The sequence below is a fragment of the Phragmites australis genome, chromosome 11 (genome assembly GCF_958298935.1).
Source record: "Phragmites australis chromosome 11, lpPhrAust1.1, whole genome shotgun sequence".
Lineage (NCBI taxonomy): Eukaryota > Viridiplantae > Streptophyta > Magnoliopsida > Poales > Poaceae > Phragmites > Phragmites australis.
This window is the reverse complement of record NC_084931.1, coordinates 5080896-5104788: the sequence shown is the minus strand read 5'-3', so window position 1 is coordinate 5104788 and position 23893 is coordinate 5080896. Positions and strand designations below refer to the sequence as shown.

The 23893-nt window shown below is 44.2% G+C and overlaps 1 protein-coding gene across 2 annotated transcripts; it reads right to left on the bottom strand.

Annotated features, from left to right (window-relative positions):
* Positions 1-10673: 10673 nt before the first annotated feature.
* Positions 10674-13987, bottom strand: LOC133884285 (protein IQ-domain 26-like). 2 transcript variants are annotated; one of them, XM_062323641.1, is made up of 4 exons: positions 13567-13987; positions 12096-12588; positions 11772-11972; positions 10674-11677 (listed from the first exon to the last, which is right to left on the bottom strand). In XM_062323641.1, exons 2-4 carry the CDS (start codon positions 12549-12551, stop codon positions 10961-10963), a joined length of 1374 nt encoding a protein of 457 aa, XP_062179625.1. In that variant the 5' UTR covers positions 12552-12588; positions 13567-13987; the 3' UTR covers positions 10674-10960. The 2 variants fall into 2 exon arrangements, with proteins under 2 accessions (XP_062179625.1, XP_062179624.1); XM_062323640.1 differs by lacking the exon at positions 13567-13987 and having other exon boundaries at positions 12096-13114.
* Between the last annotated feature and the right edge of the window lie 9906 nt (positions 13988-23893).

The following is a 23893-nucleotide window of genomic DNA, read 5'->3' as shown; positions in this document are numbered from 1 at the left end:
ACCACATATTAGCTGACATGTATATTCTGAGGAAGTCACACATGCACTTCAACATACACACTACAACCTTAATCAGGTAGTTTCTAGTGATTCTGTTTCTTCCTTTCTTGCCTCCCCTTTAGTCTATAAACGGCCATTTTTTTATATTTAATTCTTTTCAAGTGCCACGAGTTAAAATGGGTCCCATTTGAATTGTTCTTCATCAAAAAAAGTTTTGATATTTTTTATGAGCCATATCCATCTTTGTGAATTTTTCAAGAAAACAACTTAATTTTAATGTCTTTTTCAAGAATCTGAATCCAGACATCTAGCCAAATAATTTTAGCAAGTGATTCTGATTCAGATAGAAACATTTTTAGAAAAAAAACTAAATCTAAAATATTTCAAGAAAAATCTGTATTCCTACTAAACGCGCCCGTAGCATCATAGTACCCAAACACGGTCCATCTGGTACCAACTTGACTATGCAAGCTATAGGCTCCGTCACCGTCATCATGCAATGCACAACCATCGATCCTTTCTTGCCCAAAAGTACTACACAAGTACAGACCAAAATATTGTTGCGTCCAAAAGTACTACACCCTTGTCAGCATCCAAATGCCTACAATCAATACCAATTGTGCTACGCATCCGCGTCAGTGTAGGCAGTCATTGCATACACAACATCATCTGGTAGCTTCGACATATTGAAGAGGTCACCATGAAAGCTTCCTATGGTTCAACCGGCCATCAAATTTCCCATTACAAATGACAATGACACAGAATGTTGTTTCATTATTGATGCTTTGACTGCAGACCTGGTTCAGTGGTGAATCTAGTTGTTGCCCGTCATAGTATCTTGCATAGTAAGCCATTGCAATCCCTGACTCCTGCCTGCATACAACAAGGATTAATATATACTACATTTGTTCTCTTTTACTTATAACACGGTCTTCAACAAACACGTTTAATCATTATTTTTATAACTATCTCTTGATAAAAGTTGATAAAAATTAGATGATGTTAAAGTATTTTTAATGATAAATTCACTACTAGCATTTTTATATGCTAAATTTTAATAGTTTTATGTATATTAGTGATTAAAGTTTCTAAAATTTAACTGCACGAATGAAATATATTTGAGCGCGAAGGTAGTATTTGAAAGGCATTGATCCCCTCGGTGTAATATACAAAGTAAAATCTCAGTTATGAGCACTTACTCATTGAAGCTTTCCCTGCCTAGAGTTGGGTAGTGCCTTGGCCCTTGGCCATGGTGTTTCTGAAATTACCATATCATCAAAGTACAAATTAAGCAAAACATTGTCCCAATTCACCATGCAACACACTCGTAATATCAGAATGGGTACTTCGACGGTCCGATGGCAATGCAAGTGGATTAGCAGGATCCAACACATGGATCATTTTCTTCTTCATATCCCAAATGTAACAGACCCATCCATCCGTAAGCCTAGCTGGAACAACTATCTATACCATCCATAAAAAGACAAATCAGTCTGCATGCTAAAAAATATATATATTGCCTACATGAACACGAACTGAACACGTACCATCTGCGTGCGCGCCAAATTGTAAGACCATCCCCAATCATATTTCTTTATTTTGTTTTCTTCCTAATTTCTTTTCTTGTTCTCATTTCTTTTATTTTCTTTCATCTTCAACAGCTTTCTTTCGAAGGGAATCGTGAAAGGAAAGGAGAGAGATCCTATTCTGAAGAGAATGACCTGAGAATCATATCGTGAAAGAAAACCGTTAGAACGCTGAAAGGAACGAAAATCTCTTTATAACGTCTCGAAGGGAATCCGTTGGGACAGGCCTAAGTCATTGCATCACCAATGAACTGATTCTGGACTGATAAAAGCTGAGTGACATCATTCGCGACGAGAGCAAACGTCTGCATCAAAATTCAATGAGCATTCAACTGTATATGGTTAAACAAAGGTTGCCAAAAATATACCGCAAAGTCAGCCTTCAAGAAATAGGGGCATTCTCTTTTTTACCACTCTAAAAATAATAATAATTACTTATTTATCTATATATCATCGTCAATAACAATTATCATTTATTTAAAGTGGCAATCGAACCATTTTCCGCAAGAAATAGCGGCACCTGAGATCACCATGTCCCATCTGTGTAGTCCGATCAAGCTGAGCTAATCTTGTACTAAATAGTAGCGCACACATGTCTGGCTCCGACGGCCTATCACCGAACAACTGCTGTTTCAAATCTTCCCCTGTCACTTCAACATGTCTTGGGAACTGATGGGTGACCCATGCCCTGCAATCAACACCCAGAATTAGATACAGACCTACAGTAAAATCATCTTCAGCAATTATTTTAAATTTTTATCCTAAAAATACTATTACAGCATCCTCTATCACTATTACAGCATCCTTTATTTTTTTCATCTCCAGCAGCTACCCTATTTTCTACCTTCTACTCCTCTTTCTCTCTCCGGATCCGCTGTCAGCCTCTGTAAACAGTACAGCACAGTGTTACTACAGTACTGTTACAGTACATACGTTGTTTCCTTCCTCCAAGCCCACTGTTAGTCTATGTGAGCAGTGTTGCTATAGTGCCGTATTTGGCATACCGTGTACCGAATACAGTTTATTTTTTTACCAACAGGACTGTGTACTGAAAAAGCAGACGCGACATGACCGTGTACCAAAAAAGTGTTTTTGGCACACGGTGTGCCGAATACGACACTATAGCTCGTATTCGACACACCGTGTGCCAAATACAGTCTATTTTTGACACACAGTGTGCAGAATACGGGCAACAGTGTCGTATTCGGCACACCGTGTGCCGAAAATAGTTTTTGTGTACACGGTGTACCGAAAATCTATTTTCGGTATACCGTGCGTCGAATACGGATACTAAATTAATAAATATAACTATATATTATCTATATCGATAAATACGCTTAGGTATGTTATCTAATTTTGAATTTTAACTGGCCCCAGGCATGATCTTCTTCTTTGGCACAGGAGTGGGGCTTACTTCACCAAAGAGAATCTTGCCAACGTTGAATGTCTTCTTTTCATTTTCCAAAGATATCATTTCGCAAATTAGCAGCTCACTAAAAGCCTTATTGGCAGACCTGGGCGATCGTTGGCCTTGCACGCTACCCCTGCCTTCAGGTGTGATCCAGCTCGTTTGTTCCTCTACCCATCCAAGCTCCCAGCACTATTGATGGGACGTTTGCTAACTTGATCTAGACTACCTGTTTTTCCAAATTGCTTGATGCTCCCAGCATCATAACTCTATCCTTGTCCTACGATTCCGATGTCTTAGCAAATCAAACTAAACTAGCATATTGAGTACATAATACCTTGCATATCTTTAGCATCTAAGTAATCCATGCACCGTCCAACCATTCCCTGTACAGATCCTTTCTTCAACCCTTGTGCATGCGTTGGAAGGTATACATAATGAAGCAAACCAAGGGGGAAAAATTACGTTTCCAATCGAGGGAAAAAATTACCTGCTGATGCCTTACCATCAGATGATGCCTGTCTCTTTGAGGCCTTCTGGAAATGATCACGACCTAACACTTCGACAAGTCCATCCGCTAAGTGTATATTCTCTCTGATTATTGATCTTTTACCTCCACAAGGTGCTTGACACACATTGCATTGTGCCTTTTTATCATGCTAAATGCAGCACAGGAGTTCTACTACCCACTTAAAAAAGATCGATCATTGAACACGTCATTGTGCCAACAAAAGTAATCATAGTGCCCAGTTAACACTAACCAGGTCCGGGTGTTTATCGCATATACTCGAAGAAGCCGCTAGGTGTCAGGTACTTCGTAATCTCTATGTCTGGTGCCACCTGCTGCGCAACACAACGCACTGGAGGTATCGAAGGCGAGGCCCTAGAATACTAGTACACATTGCAGGGCCGATGCTGCAGGCCGCTGAACACTGCTTGTATTCCCTTGGTCACCACGCCCACGCTGCATTATAGTTTCGTCTCTGGACATAGCCCGTTTCTTCAGGTGCCTCATGTAGCACACACTTTCCGCAGGCCTGAACTGCACAAATGAGAATTTCCAGTTAGTACACTTGCCATTTCATCAGCACATCTTCATCATTATGCTACCCATCATATACTACATATCAGAAACATCGTGTACAATTCCTCATTCACTCCTCCCGATATGCACCTTTGTATCATTCGTTTCATCCTCTCGCTGTTGTACTGTTTCACTCTTGGCACAACATTGTCCTTCAGGTTGTAACATCCCAGGTCCATATTATCCAGGAAAAAAATATATAGGCTGACATAATCATATTGCAAATGCATATTTATATCTGAATCAAACCAATGACGGACATCCACTACAGTAGCCTACATAATCTCCATCCACACAATTCGATTGGGGTGGTACTTCTTTGGTTGTCCTAAATTGTAACTTATATAAATAAATCTTACTTATGATTGTGCAATATGTTATCCTTTTTTTCCCAAATTAGCTATTGCGTAGAGGTATTTCTATATATTACACTTTTTGGTTATTCAGGCCAAAATAATTGGTATTATCATATTCAACTAAAAGTTTGCAAAGCATAAGTTTTAACCATCCTGCTTAACCATACCTGGAGAAAGAGGTGGCATCTAGCAAGGTTTACTGCAGCTTTCCCCTGGCTACAGACTGCACTTTCACTGCAACATCAAGTATTGACCTAATCACACATGCACACCAATTGTATTGCATGATATGATCTATGCATCTCAAAGCACCACAATAATCTATGGATGCATAGCCATGCTTAGACGACGGTGCCAATAAATGCCCCATGACAAAAATTATGAATGCCATTTGGAAATAGTCATGTTCCAAGCGACTAGACGCTTCATTCAATTCCTTGTTTAAGAATACTTCAGCTCACTTCAAGCTTTGTGCATCTTTGTCCATCATGCTCAAGGATACTCGTATAAATTCAATGGCTTCTTATGTTATCTGCGCATCTTCGCTATCAATCTTGCGCGGACCACACGGTATACCAAACACTTTCTCGACATCTTCTTCATAGAAACGGATGCTACACATCCCATCCACAACTATTGACTGGGTTTCCACGTTACACGGCTCAACAACCATATACTGAATCTCAAGTTTAGCTTTGGCAGATTAGGCAGCATAAGAAGCCATTCAAAGCCAATTGCACTAACTAGGTCCCTCTTGAACTATGAAAATGTTTGTACCACCTAAAAGACATGGCTTGGCGACATACAGGAGTTACCAACATTAGCTGCTATTGCAGACATCGCCCCCTGTAGCAACGGCTCGGCCACGATGCTGTTGAGCGACGCTGCCGAGATCTAAGATATGGCAGCACGCGTTGTTGTCCCTTCCCCTCCCTTCAGATGAACAACATTGAAACCCGTAAACACATCTGCCAAATTTAACAACAACGTTGAAGAATAAGTTACCAATCAAGTTACGCTCACCAAGTTATTCTCGTCCTTCATTCCAGTCAGCACCTGCTGCAATAATATCCCGTTGTAAAGGCCAATAAAATCTCTTAATATATCTAGACCACAAAGACAAAAAAACATATATATTTTCGTCCATACCTACCCCTTAGTCGTCCAGGAGGAGAGGGTGGTGGGCGAAAGATGCGCGCCTGAACGAAGAGAGTTTGTCGGAGCAAAGTAACCAGGACTTGAGACGTGACCAGATGATGAAGGAGATGAGCTAGGGTGGGTCGTATGCGGAGGGGAGCCCGAAGAGCGCGGCAGTAGAGGGACGCTCCTGAGCGATGGCGAAGCGAGATAACCGTAAGATGTTCTTGTTCCACCAAGTCTCCCATCTGTTTTTCTTCTGAGTAAGAAGTCAAATCCAACATGCTCTGACGCTCCCTTTTGACTGACTACCTCGAATAGTGCACTAAAAAATATGTCACTGCACAACAGTATATACACTTTTCTTGTACAAAGCATAGACCACACCGCACAATGTCCATATGTCTGGAACCATCTTAACTATATAAATAATCGTCACATCATACCTGTCGCAGAAAAACATTGGACGTCCCTGATATCCGGCTACCGTGCCACTAAGGCACAAAATACTTTCTCACCAGCTCGGTCACCCAAGGGGGGGAGTCCAGTCCTCACCTCTCCTGTCCTCTCATCCATCAAATCAGAACCTAATCATTGCTGAAAAGAAAGGCGCCATGGATAGATAGATTGGCATGATAGCTAGGGTGAATGGATAGGAGCTCTCACTCTCTCAGTTCACTTCATCTACAGCATCCAGCGAGCAGTAGAACCAGCAGCTGCCACCGGCCGCCGGTCTTCTGTTCTGGCCGGGCAGGGCCAACATCTCGATGACTACTCACATGCTCGTTTCTCACGGGGATAGACCGATAGAGAGCTACCGTATCTGGGTCACATTCGAATTTGGGTGGAAATTGCTTTCTGTCACCACACAAGTTGTATTATTGTGCTCTCCGCTACTTCTCTTTTTCCTGATGGCATAAGATCGCCGCTTGGTTCCCATAACCTAGCATTTAGAAGCCCGCACGGGCGGATCCAGGAGTTGGGAGCCCATACCAGGGTTAAAAATACGTTGGTCACCATTCGAAATACGCGGTAACCGATCCTCTCAGTCCAACTCGATTTTGTAATGCGACCGATGAATTCAAATTGATTTTTAAAAAACTTAAAAAATCATTAAAAATTCCATAAAAAACTAGAGGTAATTCTAAGACTATCTGTGAAAAGTATTTTTAAAAAATATGTCGTTTGCATCACCAAATAGCTAATTAAAGTTCAGTGGTTGGTAAAAAGGCCAAAACGAGCCGATTTTACTTTGAAATCGGCTCGTTTCGGCCCAGCTGAAAGGGATAAGGGCAGCCGGCGTTCTGGTCGGGTCTGGGCACAGAGCACTTTCTCCACGCGTCTCTCCACAGCCAAAAGCAAAGCAGCGTCGCTCGACCGGCCAAATTCGTGGCACTCCAACAGAAATTCGGCGTCAAAGCTGCGATTCTCGAGTGAACAGTGTCAGTAACCGACCGCTGCATCTCAGCGGTTACCATTCGCCTTCGAAGAGCAGTGTGGAGTCCCTGACGCCGAGCGATTTTCGAAGATTCCTGTTCGGTAACCACCCTTTTACTTGCGATTTATCGTGTTATTCATTCGGTAATCGTGCTGAGGTGGTCGGTAGTTCATTGTGCAGTCGATTCAGATGATTTAGTGTTTGGTTTGCTTGGTTATAGACCATTTTCTAGCGATTTTTCGTGTAATATCTTCGGTAATCGTTATTAGTAGGGCGACAGTTCGTTGTGTGGTCGATTAGGACGATTTAGTGATTGATTCGCTCAGTTATTGATCCTATTGCGTCGGTTTTTAGCCCGATGTGCACGGTTGTTACCTTGTACGAGGAGAACAATCCACTCCGGGACTGGATGAAGACCCATAGATCAAATACTGCCCCTGAGCTTGATGAGGAGGGCACATACAGTGACATACCCCTGCCAACTCACTTGGTGACAGACACAGTGACCCCACAAGATTTACAGCGGTGGACTGCTAAAGTGGTAGGTGACACATACACAGGAAAGAGGAAGAAGCAAATGGCGTAGCCAAAAAAGAGCAAGAAGATTAAAGGTAAGGGCAAAAGACAAGTGCAAAGCATTGAGAGCACAAATAGTGACCAAAAAACTCAACTTACTCAGAATCGAATGACAACAATTCAAAGACAGATAGCGGTGACGATGATGGTCAGGGCGACGATGTTCCTCCATGCCCATCCTTTACCGTTGCTCCCGAACAATTCACTAGCGAGAGTCAGTTTTCGCATACCACACAAGACCAGGACCACGGTGCTCCATCCTCATAAAAGCATATTATACAGGGTGGCTATGATATACCACAAGATGGTGGGAGCTATTCAGCAACTATGGCATGAAAAGTAGTTTTGAATCATATCCGTACCACTATCATGTCCCTGATGCTCAGTCAGAGCCTCCTATTCAGTGGGTCTATGAGTAGCAAGACCCTAAATTTTATATCATATTGCAAGGATAATGGTCAACCACTTCTGTATAGACGGGGTAAACTTGGGCAGAGTTTAAGGTAGAGTTGCTATCTACACGACGGATAATGTTTATATCCACCGAGGAGTATAATACAGCTGAATTTAATCGCACCCCAAGCTAGTCGTTCTAAAGATGATGATAATTTGCTTTCTACAACTACTTTATTTCTATAATATGGTATTATACTATTTTTTCCATCTCGTAGGTTGCACGTGGTGTGAATACTATTCAAACTACATTTTAAGCATCGACAATCACTTTGGTAAGTACTGATGGATGTATGTGATTGTGTTTTAGCTTTTATATGGATAATTTGATATATTTATTAATTTGATGCGCTATATATGTAACGTATGCATATATTTCATGAAACAATTATATGGTCATGCTCGTATTGCTATTAGTATCTATTTGTTGCCTTGAAAATTTCCAAAATATAGCAAATGTAATGCCAAATTTTTTTTCTGATTAAACAAAACATAACAAATCTCATACCATATTTAATTTTTTTCTGATTTTTTTGATGATTTTTTGTTTTTTATTTTCCTAAAAATCCATTGATTACGAGTTCATCCAGTCGATTACCGCTTCAAATCGCTCAGTTTTTGATCAAATTTGCTTGATTATTTAGTCTTCAGTTTTCTTACAAACCGTTCGGTTAGTCATCAAAATCGCTCAGTAACAGGTTCGATTTGATACCAAATGGAGAATCTGGCTTTTTTTCTTTCTAAACTTCAAACTTTAGCAAACGAATTTTGTACGAACTTCAGCCAAATTTCGAGTGGGTATCGTGATAATCGCGCATTTTCGGTTACCGCTAGAGACTGGTTACCGTTTCACTAATTGTAACTAAAACCTTGACCCATACTGCTTTATAGCTAATATAAGTTTTTTGCTCTCCTCTCCTAAAATACTTTTTAGTAAATTTTAAAAACTTATAATTATTTTGACATATGTTACAGAAAATTACAACTTCTGCTATACATTTTAAAAATTTATGACTATTTTGACACATGTTATGTAGGATCGAGAATGACAACTAAAGAAGAGTGAATAGCCGTCTCAATAAATTTATATCGAAATAGATGATCTTCTCCTATTTTATCACCTAACACACCTAAAGAACAAAACAACACAAAATACAGAAACTATGTACGCACTACGTTTTAAAATTTACTTATTTTTGTCATGGATGATAGACATTATGTACACACTAAGTTGTGGAATTTCCTCTCTCATCTGTGCTAGCAGCAGCGGAAGCTCGGGGGCAATAGGTGGTGACTGGTGAGCAGGGAGAGATTGGGGTGGGTGCATGTGCATGTGCATGCATCGCCGGGACGAGCCGGGCCCGGTAGTCAGAGGCGGTCGCCTGGCTGGGCCCCGCTCCGGCCGACACGCGCACGCGGCGCGCCCTCACGTGCCGGGGCCGGTCGCGTCGACTCTGGTGGTCACGGCTCGCACAGCGGTGGTCCGGGGTCGGCCCGCACGGCGGCGAGCCTGCCGAGCCCCGCCCGCATTCCGGCACCGCAGATCTCCTCGGCGACGTCACATCTCTGGCTCACCCGCTGTTCAAATCCGAAATCGAATTCGTCGACTCGTTTTGCACTGCATTTGGACGACCTCGTCGTGTTTCGGCGCTAGTTCGTGGCAAGGTCGAAAAGATCGCGTTCCCTTTGCACTTCACAGCACAATTGATGGGCTCGGTCGTCTCATTGGGTTTTAACTCATATGTAGGACAAAATCAGCAGGCAGGCTCTACGAAAGGAATCTGAAATTCGTACTAGGACGTTTGGTTCAGTACTTGCATTGGGCCTAGTTCATGTAGGCATCGTACTGTATTAGTTTCATTGCAAACTTACTCCACTAGATTACTAGATTAACAGTTGTAATTTGTGGTATTATATTCTATTTTACATAGGTTCAGCTTCAAGATTCTTATATAATTTAGAGTTTATAAGATAAAATATAATGATTTAAATATATATTTTTAATTTAAAATGAGAATAAGATGTCTTAATCAAAAATCCTCTAAGTACTTACAGCTCTAGCTCTTAGAATTTTTAAATCTATAAATAATCAGCTCTAAAAATTCTTAGAGAGGTCTATACTCTTAATTTCAATGTTATTATAAGCTCATGGGTGCTAATACTAGTTATAGTCCTAGTTTTAGTTGCTTACTACATACTTATCGACGGGAGGTATATGCTGAAATTTCACACCTAGGTGATGCTTTGCTTGGTCCTACGCGAGCACAATCCAGAGATAGCAGTGCTTTGAACCAATTACACATCTACACTTTGAATGTTGCAGTTTCTTGTCTTGGTTCAAAATTTTGCTCAGATAATTCCTATTTATCTGACATCATCGACGTGGTCTTCAACACATATAACAAACCACGGCTTTTAATACATACGTTACCTTTCTGTATAGTAATGGTATGAATTTCGAAAGTTTCACTGCATGACGGCATCATATTGCTTACTTGAATCTCAGGTGCCCTAAGACTTGAGTCTAAGTGACATGAAGGTCCCTAGAAATAACTATGCGGTTTCTTCTGTTCTTCATTGTCAGTGTTCTTCATTAACAGTTCACTTAATGCTCTGATCCACCCAAAAAAAAACATAAACACAAGCCAATGCAAGACAAACCACAATCCAAGAACAGCATTCGGAGCAAGAATTTACATACCAAGTGTACTATGAAACAAATTTTCCTCATACACTTGGTTTGCCACAGAGAAATTCAAAAGAAATGAAGAAACACAAGTAGCATGGTTGATCACATTGCAAAAACAAAAACACAAGGACGAGAACTCGCAAGAACAAATGAAAACGCATTCTTATTGCTAATTACTCTCCCAAAGCTCTCGTCGTCTTGTTGGCATTGCCGAATGGAGCCTGCCCTGCAGATCACGACCTCCTCTGCAAGAACGCCAGCCGGTCGTTCTCGCCGGCGACCTCCAGTGTGCGGTCGATGCGGCCGACGACGGCCGTCTTGAAGCTGAACGTCTCATGCGCCCGGGTGCACGAGCGCTGCATGCCCACGGCGCCGCTCAGGCTCGCCCGGGACGCCTCTACCACCACCACCTCGCTCAGCGGCACCCGCTTCCGCGCGCCGACGCCGAGCTCGGGCCGCTGCTTCGGCGCGCTCTGCGACCGCACCTTGGCCTCCGACGACTGCGTGCTCGACATGTAGGTCGGGCAGTTGAGCGACGGCGAGTAGCCACCAGCGATGGACTTGGTCGGGGTAGCCGGCGTGTGAGCGAGCATGTACCGCGGCGTGCTCTGCGCCGTCGCCGGACGGGCCTTCTCCAGCGCGCACCAGTCGTAGTCCGGGAACTGGCGGGAGGTCGGCACGGTGATGCGCGGCGGCCCGGCGGCCCGGTTCCACGGCAGCGGCGAGGACGTGGAGTTGGCGCACCACTCCTCGCCGCCGCCGGCGTCGAGAAGCGGCGAGCTCGCCCGGCGCGAGGACGAGCGCGACTTGGGCCGGCCGGGGTCCACCTCCACGATCTTGGGGCTCCGGTCGTACCCGTACGACGACGACTCGATGCTCGCCGACAGCCGCCGGCTGCTGTACGCCGCCGCCCCGTGCTCGCTCCGCGTGTCGTCCGCGTACCGCTCTTGCTGCAGCGGCCATCGTTCGAGCACGTCAAGAAACAGAGACAAGACAAGAGCATCGACACGAACTAGTAGGTTTATTGGCAGATGGCGTTCGTACCAGCGAGTAGCGCGGCCCGACGGGAAGGTGCAGTTGAGGGAGGGCGGGGAGGCCGGCGCGGTATGCGCGCACGGCGGCCTGCGCGCGGACGAGGGCCTGCATGCTCTGCAGCGTGGCGGCGGCCTGCCTGCGCACGAGGTAGCCGCGCACCAGAGCCTGCAGCTTCACCAGCGCCTTGAGCGCTCGCAACGCCTTCTTCGCCTGCACGAAAACGGAAAACGATGCGCGAGATTATAGCAAGAAACAGAGCAGGACATGGCGAGACGTTACTGTTCGATTCGAAAAAAGTGGATAAAAAGTTTGTGCTGATCTGCTGCTGCTTACCAAGAATCCTCTGAACGCTGTCTGGATCCTGACGGCCGCGGCGGCGCGGCCGCCGGCGCTGGCGAGTACAGGCGCGGCGCGGCCCTTGCTGGTTAGCCGCACGACCGCAACGGCGGCCTGGGCGGCAGCCACGGCAGCATCCGCCGCCGCCGCAGTGGCCGCGGCCACGGCGATGGCGTGCTTGCTCTGCTCCCGCTCCGTCTCCGCGTACGCCGACCGGAGCCACGCCGCCTCCGCCGCCCGCGCGATCGCCGCGTTGCCCCCGGCTGTAGCAGAAGCAGCAGCCGCTGCCGCCTCCGACGAGTCCCGCGAGGACTTGCCGAAGCTCCACCGCTTCGTGTTGCTCGGCGGAGCCACCACCAGCTGGTCGTGCTGCCGCTTCTGCTCTTTGCTGTGCTCCTTCTTGCCCCCGCCGCCACCCAAGATGTTGCGAAACCATCGCGCCGCCTTGCCCATCGCCGGACCTGGCAGCTCCGGCGACCGGCAGCTGAATCTACCAACCCAACAGTAAGGAGCGCGTGTGAGCAAGTGGCAGTGAAAGACCGCGAGTTTTGAACAGGAGACGGAAACGGAAGAGCGTGTGAGTGGGCACGGGTTTAAAAGGTGACCACCATGGGGTGAGCCATGACATGAGCGGCCATTTAGCGGACAAAGCAAAGCATGGGCATCTTCTTTCTCTCTCTCCTCCCCCGGAGGTGCCATTAAAGATATGTTTGGGGACTCGAGGTTCGAAAAGGGACAGCGTAAGCCCAAAAAGACGCAAACAAGAAACGAGAAAAGAAGGGAAGGCGACCAATTTTGGAGCAACAGGTGTGGAGCGCATTTTTGGAAACAAGAACAGAACAGGGATGGAGATACAAAGATATTTGCGTCAGTCAAATCAGCATTACTTGCATGAGAGAGAGAAGATCGTAGTCCTAATGATTATTGAAGAGGTGGAGCTCTTGGTCTCAAGAGAGAGAGGAGGTGAGAAAAAAAATCGCAGCTTTTTAGAATCCTTAATCCTCCAAACGACCAGACCAGACAGCCAGGGGCGAAGCCAGGATTTGAGATTGGGGGGACAAGCCAGTGAAGCCTATGACCAAATGGCCAAAACCAACGTAGTTGTGTGGGCTGGGCTGCGGGGGTTCCCAAAATCGGATGGGGGGGGGGCCGGCCCACCCCGGCCCCCCCTGTAGCTTCGCCCCTGCAGACAGCGCAAGTTGCCAAGAAAAGCTTCATCACCAACACAAGCACATGAGACGGCAGGGAGGGGACGAGATGGGATCGACGATGCGCCATTGAACAAGACAATGCATATGCAAGCATGATCCCAAACCACAGTACACCCACCCCATGCAAGTATGCAAGGGATGGGTGGATAGAGATAGAGAGAGAGGGGGGACGTACAGTTACGAAGCATACAAAATAACCAACTCGAGAACTGGGGGCTGATAGAGAGAGAAGGAAAGGTAACCACTAACCACCTCACCTCGAGATGAAGACGAATGGAGCGGCAGCTGGGAGACGAGATCGATCGGAATCAATGGCCAGACGACATCAGATCAGGGGGACTTTGTACCCAGCCGGCGGCGTCGCCGGCTTCAATTCTGCTGGACTTTTGAACTGCCACCGGCCTAGCTACCACTGCAAGTCTGCAACTGCCACCACCCGTGAACAGCAGAGCACCTTGACCTGCAGGCAGCCACTACTATACCAGCATCTCCTCCATGCACGATCGGATCGCGCGAGCTAGCTGGGCAATACAAAAGCCTACCGCCACCACAGCTTAGTACAGGCTAGTCTGCACCAGCCAAAGGCAAAGGCGAGGATCTGGTCGATCTCGCACGGGCAAGATCGATGGCAGCGTTGCACTCGTACTACCAGTGGAGCACCTGGAGCTAGCTTGTGTAGCCTTGCAATTCATTGGCGAAAAGGTGACCCCGAAAGGTTGCTTAAATAGCGAAATGACCGCAACTCACTTGGTCAGTGTGTTGTCGTGCAATCTATTCACCGGATTAGAGTCCTATACTTGGTACAAAATGCTTCTATTTTCTTTAATCCTGAGAGTAATGATTCATGCACACATTACGCGGGACTATGACTCCAATCTTTATTTAGATATGTGCTAAGATGTACTTATTTGAGTATAGTAGAAGGTAGACCCAAAATATAGGATGTTATCTCTTCTTTCACCTTCTCTTTCTTTCTTTTTTTCACTTTCCTCATCCTCCTCCACCTCTAATATTCAATAGAGTTTCAGCCGGTAAGGAGGCTATAGTCCCCCCAACCCCTTAGATCCGCCCTGCATAGGTAGACATGAGTATGATATACATGTGTGCCCTATAAATCTGCCCCTACGTGTATAGACATACATATGGTATGTGTGCATGAGTATGGACGTCTGATTTGTATTCTAAAGAAAAAAAGTTATTTAAAATGGAGGGCAGAAGGGAAGGGAAGCCCTGGTATATCCATGCATGCTGCACAAGTGGTCATGAGCATGCATACACGCCTCTAAGTCGCTGTTTGTTTTAGAATATAAAAGTTGAATTATGATCAAAATCTAAAAGCTGAAACAAACAGTTGGTTGGAAAAGCTGGATTGTTACCATCCAACACACAAATTATAACAATTCAGCAATCTGACTTCCACCAGATTGTATCAATCCACAATACAGCTTTTATAATTCAGATTTTTACAATCTAGCTTCTTACAATCTACAATCTATAGCTAAAACAAACAGTACCTAAGTACTTTGCTCGCATCTTCAACAGTAAAAGATAGTTGTTATTTTTTTTAACACACTTCTTAAAATATTTTATTCTTAATTTTTCATATCTCACCATGCTTATAATCATCTCTTATTTCTACTCATTTAAAAGCTAGTTCTATATAATTCTCCAGCACGCCAATAAAATTTCCCTCTTTATTAACTTTATCTCGATCCATTCACTTTTCTCCTCTCTATATTCTACAACTGCTCTAATGATGTATGAGCCTGCATGCACGCTACACCTGCGCCGACCGGGTTCAGTTTGTTTGTGTCATCGTATCGTACGCAACAGCATGTGGCGTCACTGTGCAGCGAGGTGGTACGTGTACTAGAGCGCGTGTCATGATGGCACCTTTTGCCATCAAGATGCCGGGACGTGTTCGCCTGAGTACATATGATCAGTTTCGCCACGCTTTGTGATGTCTTGACGCGGAGCAATGGAGTGTTTCTCTTCGATCTGGAACCTAGCTAGCGTTTGAATTTGAACATAGGAGCTACCTGGTGTCCTATGGGGTATATATTTCTTACTAATGTTTGATGGTACGTGTACGACACCGTTTCGCATGATTGCATTTCAGCTGTATTTCATTCGCGCGAATCGTATACATCGGATCCTTAGTACAGTTCCTTTGGCAGCTGGTCCCGGTCCTCCGGACGGAACGAATGAGATGCAGATAAAATAGTCTATTTTTTATATTATTATCTATATTTTAACATAAATATGAATATAAATTTAAATATTTTTGAATGTGAACACGAATCAGATAGTTCGAATTCGAATATACTCGATCGGGTTGTATGCAAATATCATAGACCTTTAACGACAAGAATTTTTATTTTGATATAAAAAAGTTCGTTCGCATTTGGAATAACTGAAATTTTAGAAAATTTGTTCAAAATTCATGTTGAAAATTTAAATGTTTGGTCAAATTTAATTAAAATTTGTTTCAATTTGATCGGATCAGAATATAAATTTGGTTCACCTCTGAAATTTCTAAAACATTAGTGAAATTTAGTTCCCTGGTTAGCGGATACGGGTATAATTTTCATATTCAAATTCAAAACAATTTGGATATCTATATTTGAATCTAAACCTCGAAAACGAATTTGAATACGTTCATTTTAGTATCATTTTAGAAACGAATATGGATACAGTTATCTATATTTATATTTTAACAAATACGAATATCGAATAATTTAGATACCAGCTATTCATTTACCACCCCTGGCCGCAAGTCAGCACACAAAATTAGAACGGCTCTACGCGGGTAACCCATATCAACCGGCGTCATCGCAAGTCTGCAATCAAGCTTTTTCTCATAATCAAACTCCTCACCCAAATCGGTGTCCTCGTCGCTAGAGTCGAACTTCTCCTTAGTTGAATCGACATCCTTACCACCAATGATGCTGGACCGAGACAACATCGTATCCGGCGCAGAGCACGGCCACGAACGCAACCATACCATCGCCGGAAACAAATCGCTGGTTGCAACGCAACGCAACGCTACGCCGGCCGTGCGCGCGGCGCTTGGCCGGGTGGGTCGCCGTCACCTGTGCCGGCCACCTTTCCAACCCTCAGATCTCGCTCACCTTTTCACGTGCCCAACGGGCCACCACCGCCAGCACACACACACGTACGCGCTGCGGCGATCAAAGGGTGTTTCGGTCTTTGCAGCCCGGGCAGCGCTGCGGCGGAATGGCAAACGGCTGCCGCCGGCGTACGGCGACCTCGGGCGGTTTCGCTCGCTTTACGGCGTTTGGGGCTCGCGAAATACTCTGGCACACACCGACTACTACTCTCCAACGTCCGGCAGCATATAAAAAGAGAATTTTTACAGTGATCTTAGAGTAATTTAGATTATCTATCTTTTTTAATGATTTAGATTGGTTAAAATACTTTTTAGTGTCTCGAGTTAATATAAAGAGTATATAAGAGTAGTATATAGAGTATAAAGATATTTTTATATAGGAGAGTTCATATGTCTGCACATCGTCAGGTATGAACATGTCGAAAATGCGATCGGAAGTCAGCTCAGACTTGAGGTTCTTGTTAAACAGTGCCATCGCCTCCCAGCTTATTGTCGCTCCTGCTGCTCCTGTGCACCGCCGCCGCTCACGTGCTCCTCCGCAGCTCGCACACGCCTCCACCGCCTCTCCTGCGTGCCACAGCTTGCTCTCACGAGCGCCGCCACAGCTCTCGTGTGATTGAAGGAACCGAATTTCATGGATTACGTCAAAAAAAATTGTAGTGTTCTTCAATAATACGGTGAGTAAATATTAATAATATTATGATAATTACTAAAATATTCAATCACATAGAAGATAAGATTAAGTATATACTACATTGTTCCTATAAGTAATAGGAAGCACCATAAAAGTTCTCAAAAATAAATGTTCTCGAGTCTCTGTGATACTCTCTTCGTTACACTTTTGACCAATCACGGAGATTTAAGCAATTATTGGTAAAATATTTTAGGGAAAAATGCAACTCCCAAAGGTCACTTGTATTTTGACTTTCCCCTCATAAATTATTTTGTTGCAAAAAACCCTCCAAAAATTTGGCTTTGTTGCAAAAACACCCCTAAAAACTCAATTTTTTTAAAAAAATCAAACAAAATTCTAAAAAAATTAGAGACAATTCTAAGACATTATGTGAATTTTATTTAAAAATAATATCCTTTGCATCATATTTAATGGAGATTAAGTTTGAAAAAAAGAAAAACATGCAACTCATTTATTAATTCGAGTTAAATGCATAGTTAATTATTTACTAATCTAAAAATCATGAAACCAATTTTTTTAGTCTTCTTACATGATCCTCTATCTTAAAAATACATGAAATCTTGAAATAGTTATTGTAACGTGCAAGATTGAGTAAATGTATTGCAGATAGATTAATCCATAACTAATCCATAACACCCCCAAAATTAGTGAAATGAATTTTATTAGTTTACTTAAACAATGATTTATATTGGAAAAATTATGGTAGACATGATAAAGTTAAATAACATAAGTTAATAAATGAGCTGTATATTTTCTTTTTTTCCAAACTTCCTCTCCATGAAATATGATGCAAAGGATATTATTTTAAAAAAATCACACAGAAGGTCTTAGAATTGTATCTAGTTTTTTTAAGACTTTTTTATGATTTTTATTATTTTTTTGAATTTTTAAGGTTTTTTCAACAAAGTCAAACTTTGGGGGTTTTTTCAATAAAACAGCTTCTGGGGAGTCAAAATCCAAGTGATTTTTGGGGAGTTTTTTTGCATTTTCCTAATATTTTATGATAAAAATGTTTTTTTTAAGATTAGTAGTATTGAGTTACACGAATAACAAATAACGAGGTGGAGCCTAAATTGATAGGAATAAAATGTGAAAGAGTAATAAAAATGTATTAGAATACATAAAATGTAAGTATTTTGAAAAGATTCTTTTAATAAAAAAGTGATAAGTATTATGAAACTGGCAGTAACCTGGAATCTTTTTAAATTTGGGATGAGACAGACGTACAGACGGCAACACTGCAGAGAGATCATTAGGGAGAACCATGAGAATTGAGCTTCAGAGAGGGAGGGCCCGAGGGGCACTGCGTGCGTGGTTTATTTAAGAGAGAGAGAGCGCGCGGATCAGAGGAGATAAGGAATCTTCTCCGGCGATGTCAGGTGACGACGGTATGGTCAGTTTTTATCCCCCTGACCCTGACCCCGAACGGCGCCGCCTCGGGGCGCGGGAGTGGCCGGATTCAAACAGCGCCGCAGGGGTACGACGGTTATTTCGTCGTCTCAGCGAGTGCGAACCCGCCGCCGGCGGGCGTGGTGTGGGGAGCAACGACACGTTTCGGGCTTTCGGCCGGCGATGACGTCGCTACGACGGTGCCTGTTCTCGTACAGCCGTACGGCCGCGCCGATTCCATGATGAGGTGCTGCGTACTGGACTGCAGTAGCTGGCTCCATTTGTGTTCTCCCGATGGTTTTGCCCTGTTTCTGGATAGGGGTTTTCTCACTGTACTTGACGCTACGAGCATTTTCTTTTCATCGTTCCTTCTTTCTCCATAGCATATCAGTTCATAATTTATGAGGGGAGAAATACAGGTATGAGAGTCTGATCACAACGGAGTAAAATACGTATGGGAGATGGAGTTGTTTTCTCTCCTTTGGGGCCCTTTTGGAAACATGGATGGACACAGGTTTGGGATGCACAGGGGAATGTTTGGAGGTGAGTATTTGAACTGAATTTCGTTCGAATACTATGGAGTACTTGAGTAAGAGAGAAAAGGGTGTCGGAGCGATTGTTTAGGTTCATGTGAAAAAATGTGCAGATTATCCGTCATGACGCGTGACTCAACCACACGGCCGTAGAGCCGGCCGCTGATCTGAATCCAGACTTCCGGGACACGATCAATCCGCACATCTTTTGGGCGTCCGTCCGGCCGGCCGGCCAGCTGCTGCCTCGGGGCCGCGCGCGAACTGAGCACGCTGGCTGCTCCCTGGCCGGCCAGACGTGTCAGGCCGAATCGCCTCGCGGTGTCCGGGCACATCACACCTGACACGACACGCCGGACGCACCCCCATGCCGCTGCGCGCGTGCACGGCACGGCACGGCACCGCTCCGGCGGGCCTGGCCGTGTGCTCCCGGTAGAAAATGTACTTGGGCGACAGGACGGGGTCGTCCGCGTGCAGGATGCAGCGGCATTATTATGCTGCCACGTGATCGGACGGCCGGGAAGGCTAGGCTCCAACGGTGCATCTGTCCTTGATTAATAATTATGATGGTCGTTTGAATTTACAGTGATTGCGTGTGGTACAAGTGATTTGGGTGGATTCATTTCTATTCTGTTTATTCTGGCTATGGCTAGTATATGACAAGTTTGGCAGAACTAAGCTACAAACATCCTTCGAGCTGGGCATTCGTAGCTCTCAAGAATTCTTATAGCTTGAGCTAGGTAGGGCACTAGTGTTTAAATTGGCTGTCTCGTTTTTTTAAAAAAAAATAAAGACTTGAACCTATTTTATTTTATCCTGCTGCAAGTATCACAAGTTTGAGCTCTCTCAAGCAGACCTATAAGACCATCATACTCAACCATATTCCTTTTATTTCGTTTCCTTTCTGATTCCTCTTCCCGTTCTCATTTCTTTTATTTTCTTTTATCTCCAACAACTTTCTTTCGAGGAGAATCGCGAAGGGAAAGGAGAGAGAATTCTATCTTGAAAGAAATAACTCTGAAAATCATATCGTGAAGTGAATCGTAAAGAGAAAATGTTGAAGTGCTGAAGAAAACGAAAATCCCTTCACGATGAATTTTAATTCCCGAAGAAAAGCCGTTGAGGCTAGCCTTAAATAGGTTAGGCAGCTGGCTCCTCGAGGAGGGGTTATCATCGGGTGAGTTCCTCGAGTGCCATGGTCCAAACGAGCATGCATACTATCTGCGACCCAATTTCCCGAGAGCCGGGCCGGATCGCTGTTAAATGTCCGCCATCCAACATTCTCATGATGGTTGCGACGGGAAAAGGTTCCTCTGACGTAGCTCGTTTTACGTCAGAGGAGCACAGTAATTTGTGTCTGTTGCTACAGTTCTCTGACGTAGCTACAGTGTCAAACAGTATTTTTAGTACTGTTCACATGAGTATTGTATACCTTTTACTGTTTACCGTGGTACTGTAGCAGACCATCTGATCCGTCGGTTCCAGATCGGACGTCCAAAATTGATTGGACTGCTCTCTGACGTAACGTCAGTGGATCCCATTCCGTTGCGACGGGCCTTGATGATCGTCTGAAATTTCTCATCCTGATGCATGTCGATCTACTCTTTTTATTTCGTTCAGTGTCAGAAAAGGAGGTGAAATTCCCTTTAAAAAACGAAACAGAGCTGAAAAATAATCTTACAAGCCGGTCTACAAGGCGCTGAACACGAATGTCACAGAAGGTATCGCTCAGAATTCACAGGCTGCTTCCTGCCTGTTTAAAACAGAGGTAAAGAAACAAAAGCCGGTACCATATTTCGCAACTGAAAAAAGGGAGTGCCCGGCGTTTTCGATCATTTTTTTTAAAGCTAGCAGCCGCAAAGATTCCTACTGATATTTAATATACAATTTTTTTTTAGCATTTTCATTGTCTTTTTGTTTAAAGATGACCACTGAGAGGCTGCTAGTGCAAGTTCAGTCCAAGCAGACAGTTGTAAAAAAAAAGCGTAGGCAGGAGAACTAGACGAGAGCAGACGGCTATCTTGGTCCAACAGAAAGTTTGTCCGAAATTCTCAGCAGCCCCATAATTTTCAATCCACCCACCGACATAAAAAAATGAAAAAGAAACTTAACTTGATTAGGCTGCTACTAATGTGTTTGAGTGACTGTATTAGGGATGTAATTAGGTATCTAATGGGTAGTTTTGGTGGCCACTTTAGTTCATGTCTGTAGCAATCAGGTGGCATGACATCTTTAGTCCAATTAAATAAATTGTGGATGACCCTGTGATTAAAAAAATAAAGCTGGCATCCCTAGATGCCTCGTCCGTCCATTTATATGAACCAATGCAGATTTGTGATTCAAAGAATACGAATAACATGGTGGTTAAATCAGATTTGTGAATGTATTCAATGAACCAATGCAGTTTCGAGTATGCTACAGTGATAAGCGAATCGGATTATTGCAACTTGCGGATATGATGTCACGCCCTCAAAGTCAAAAAAAAAAACATCATTTTTGACGGTGACACGAACTCAAATACACAACTTTGACTACTAATTTCCTCATTAAAAAACTTTTACCACTAATTTGTATCATAATGCATTTGTAAAATATCGCATAAATTTTGAAACATTTTTCGAAGCAAACTACTCATTACATTGTAAAAGTCTCATTTTAATGTTAAAAGATACTGATAGTGAAGGTTTTAAACATTCGAATGCACGTGACTTAAGACGCAACCTCTTTTGTTCGGAGGGAGTGTTAGTGAAATGTTATCCTCATTCGTATCAGTAAGCACAGTTGGTCATTTTAGTTTACTATTTGTTTCGCATGAAAGAAGATGAGGTCACTTTTTCTTTCTTTTTAAGGGAAAACATGAAGTCAAGTTAAACTTGGGATTATTCGCTTAGTAGACATACTGCAAAATCATGCATATTGCATCTTCTGAACACGGACTAGTTCGGACAAAACAACATTTGGAATGCCATAAATCGGCATTCACATTAAATTTTTGTTTTTGAGGATTCGTATGCGGAAACAAAAACATCGAGGAGAGTGGTTAACATGGAGGTACACAGGATTGCTCTTTTTTTTTTATTAAGAGGCTCACACCTCAGCCACACAGGTGCTGAACAGCGCTTTCAGGGTTGGGCGCCGGGGATTGAACACGGGATTGCTCGCTAGGGGTGGGCATTCGGTTTCTTTAAAAATCGATTTTGGCGAAATGAGAGCCGAAGTTCCTCCTAGAGAAATTGAAACCGCACAAAATCGGTGCGATTGTTTCGGTGTTTATGTTTTCCACCAAAAACTAAAATTCCTCAGAAAAAAAGCAAATGTTGTCGTTGTACTGAACAAGATGGATGGAGAGCTGATGCCCGGATTTGCACTTGAACAGCGGCCTTTTAGCGATATCGTGGGCGAGGACGACCTCGGACACCACCTCGTCCTCCTGCAGCGCGCGCGCATCCGCGCTAGAAGCTGTGGCATGGGTGACGACCTGAGGGGTGGCGCCGTGGCGGGCAGCAAACGATGGCGAGGGGCAACGCACGGAAGGTTGCGAGGTGGGCGGCAAGCGTCGATTTGCACTGAATCTATTCTGGCAGGGCGATGACTCAGATGAGAGATCGAGAGCTGGGAGAAGCGAGCGGAATAAAAGAAGGCGCGGTGAGACGACGAGAGAGATAGGGAGATGACTCAGAGCCTCGGTTCTCCTATGGGCTATGGCTTTTTTACAAGTAAAGGATGTATTCATTCGTAAGCATAGTACAGAGATGGGATACATACTGCTCCATTGAAAAGCTTGCAGTGCCTGTCATCCCGGACAAGTTGATGAATGTGATAGAGCTTCACAACAAAATAAACAAGGCGATTGGTGGTTTGCTTGTCTAGCTTGCTTAACTGATTTCTCAACTATCTTGTTGTTGGTCCTCGGAGTCTTGTTGTTTGTCAACTGCATGCAATCAGTTAGTTGCACAAATTCATTTAGGACGGGTCTCAATTACTCGATCCCCAAAACAGAAGGATGGCGCGCGGCGCTCGTTTCCCTTCCAACCTCAGCAGATGCCCTAGCCGGCTAGCCTTTCTCTGTATAATGCTTTCCACTCCATAGCGCGACGGGGCTGGAGAAATGATCCACGCACAAACAAGAATACAGAATCCATCTCCTTCCCGTGTCCAACACCAATACATGCAGGCACTCCATCTTTCTCCTCTTGCCATCACCACGAAACTCACAGCCACCGGCCGTACACATACATCTTGATCTCCCTGCCAACAGCCCAGCACGTTCACTGCTGCATCTCTCCGGTCTACGTTGGAAGTTCCTCCGCCGGTCGGCAGCCTCACGCCGATTGCATCGTCGCCATCGCGCACCTCGACACCAACGCATATACAGACCGCCGCATCCTTGGCCGACGACCGTACCTCACCGAATACAGATCACACACACGTATTTTCCCCAATATCCACCACTCCTCTTGCAACACCTTAGCGCTCCAAAGATCAGCCTCACCAATCCAAGAAAGCCATTGTTAGAAATAAAGCACGATAGAATCGAACATGAGACATGATTTTTACGTGAAAAACCCTTGCGGAAAAAAACCACGGACGCCAATCGGCGATCTTCACTATATCAGGGATGTGTACAATGCAGGGGATTATAATGAGCGTCTTGGCTCTCCTTGCAGCTTACAAGATATATTTATAGGAGTGGACACATACGACTCTAGTCTAACACGGACTGTTCTGGAATATGGGCCGAAAGCGTCCCTTGTCTGGCCCAACAAGAATTCGGATCACAATTCAACAAACTTCACCTTTAGACGAATTCCATCTTGTAGCAAATAAAGAATCATCAATAA

Coding starts and splice junctions, on each gene's coding strand:
- LOC133884285 (XM_062323640.1), bottom strand. CDS start 12,797: ATGGCACCTCCGGGGGAGGAGAGAGAGAAAGAAGATGCCCATGCTTTG. Junction 11,973..12,095: donor CAGCGTTCAGAGGATTCTTG/GTAAGCAGCAGC, acceptor GTTTTCGTGCAG/GCGAAGAAGGCGTTGCGAGC. Junction 11,678..11,771: donor TCGGGCCGCGCTACTCGCTG/GTACGAACGCCA, acceptor TGGCCGCTGCAG/CAAGAGCGGTACGCGGACGA.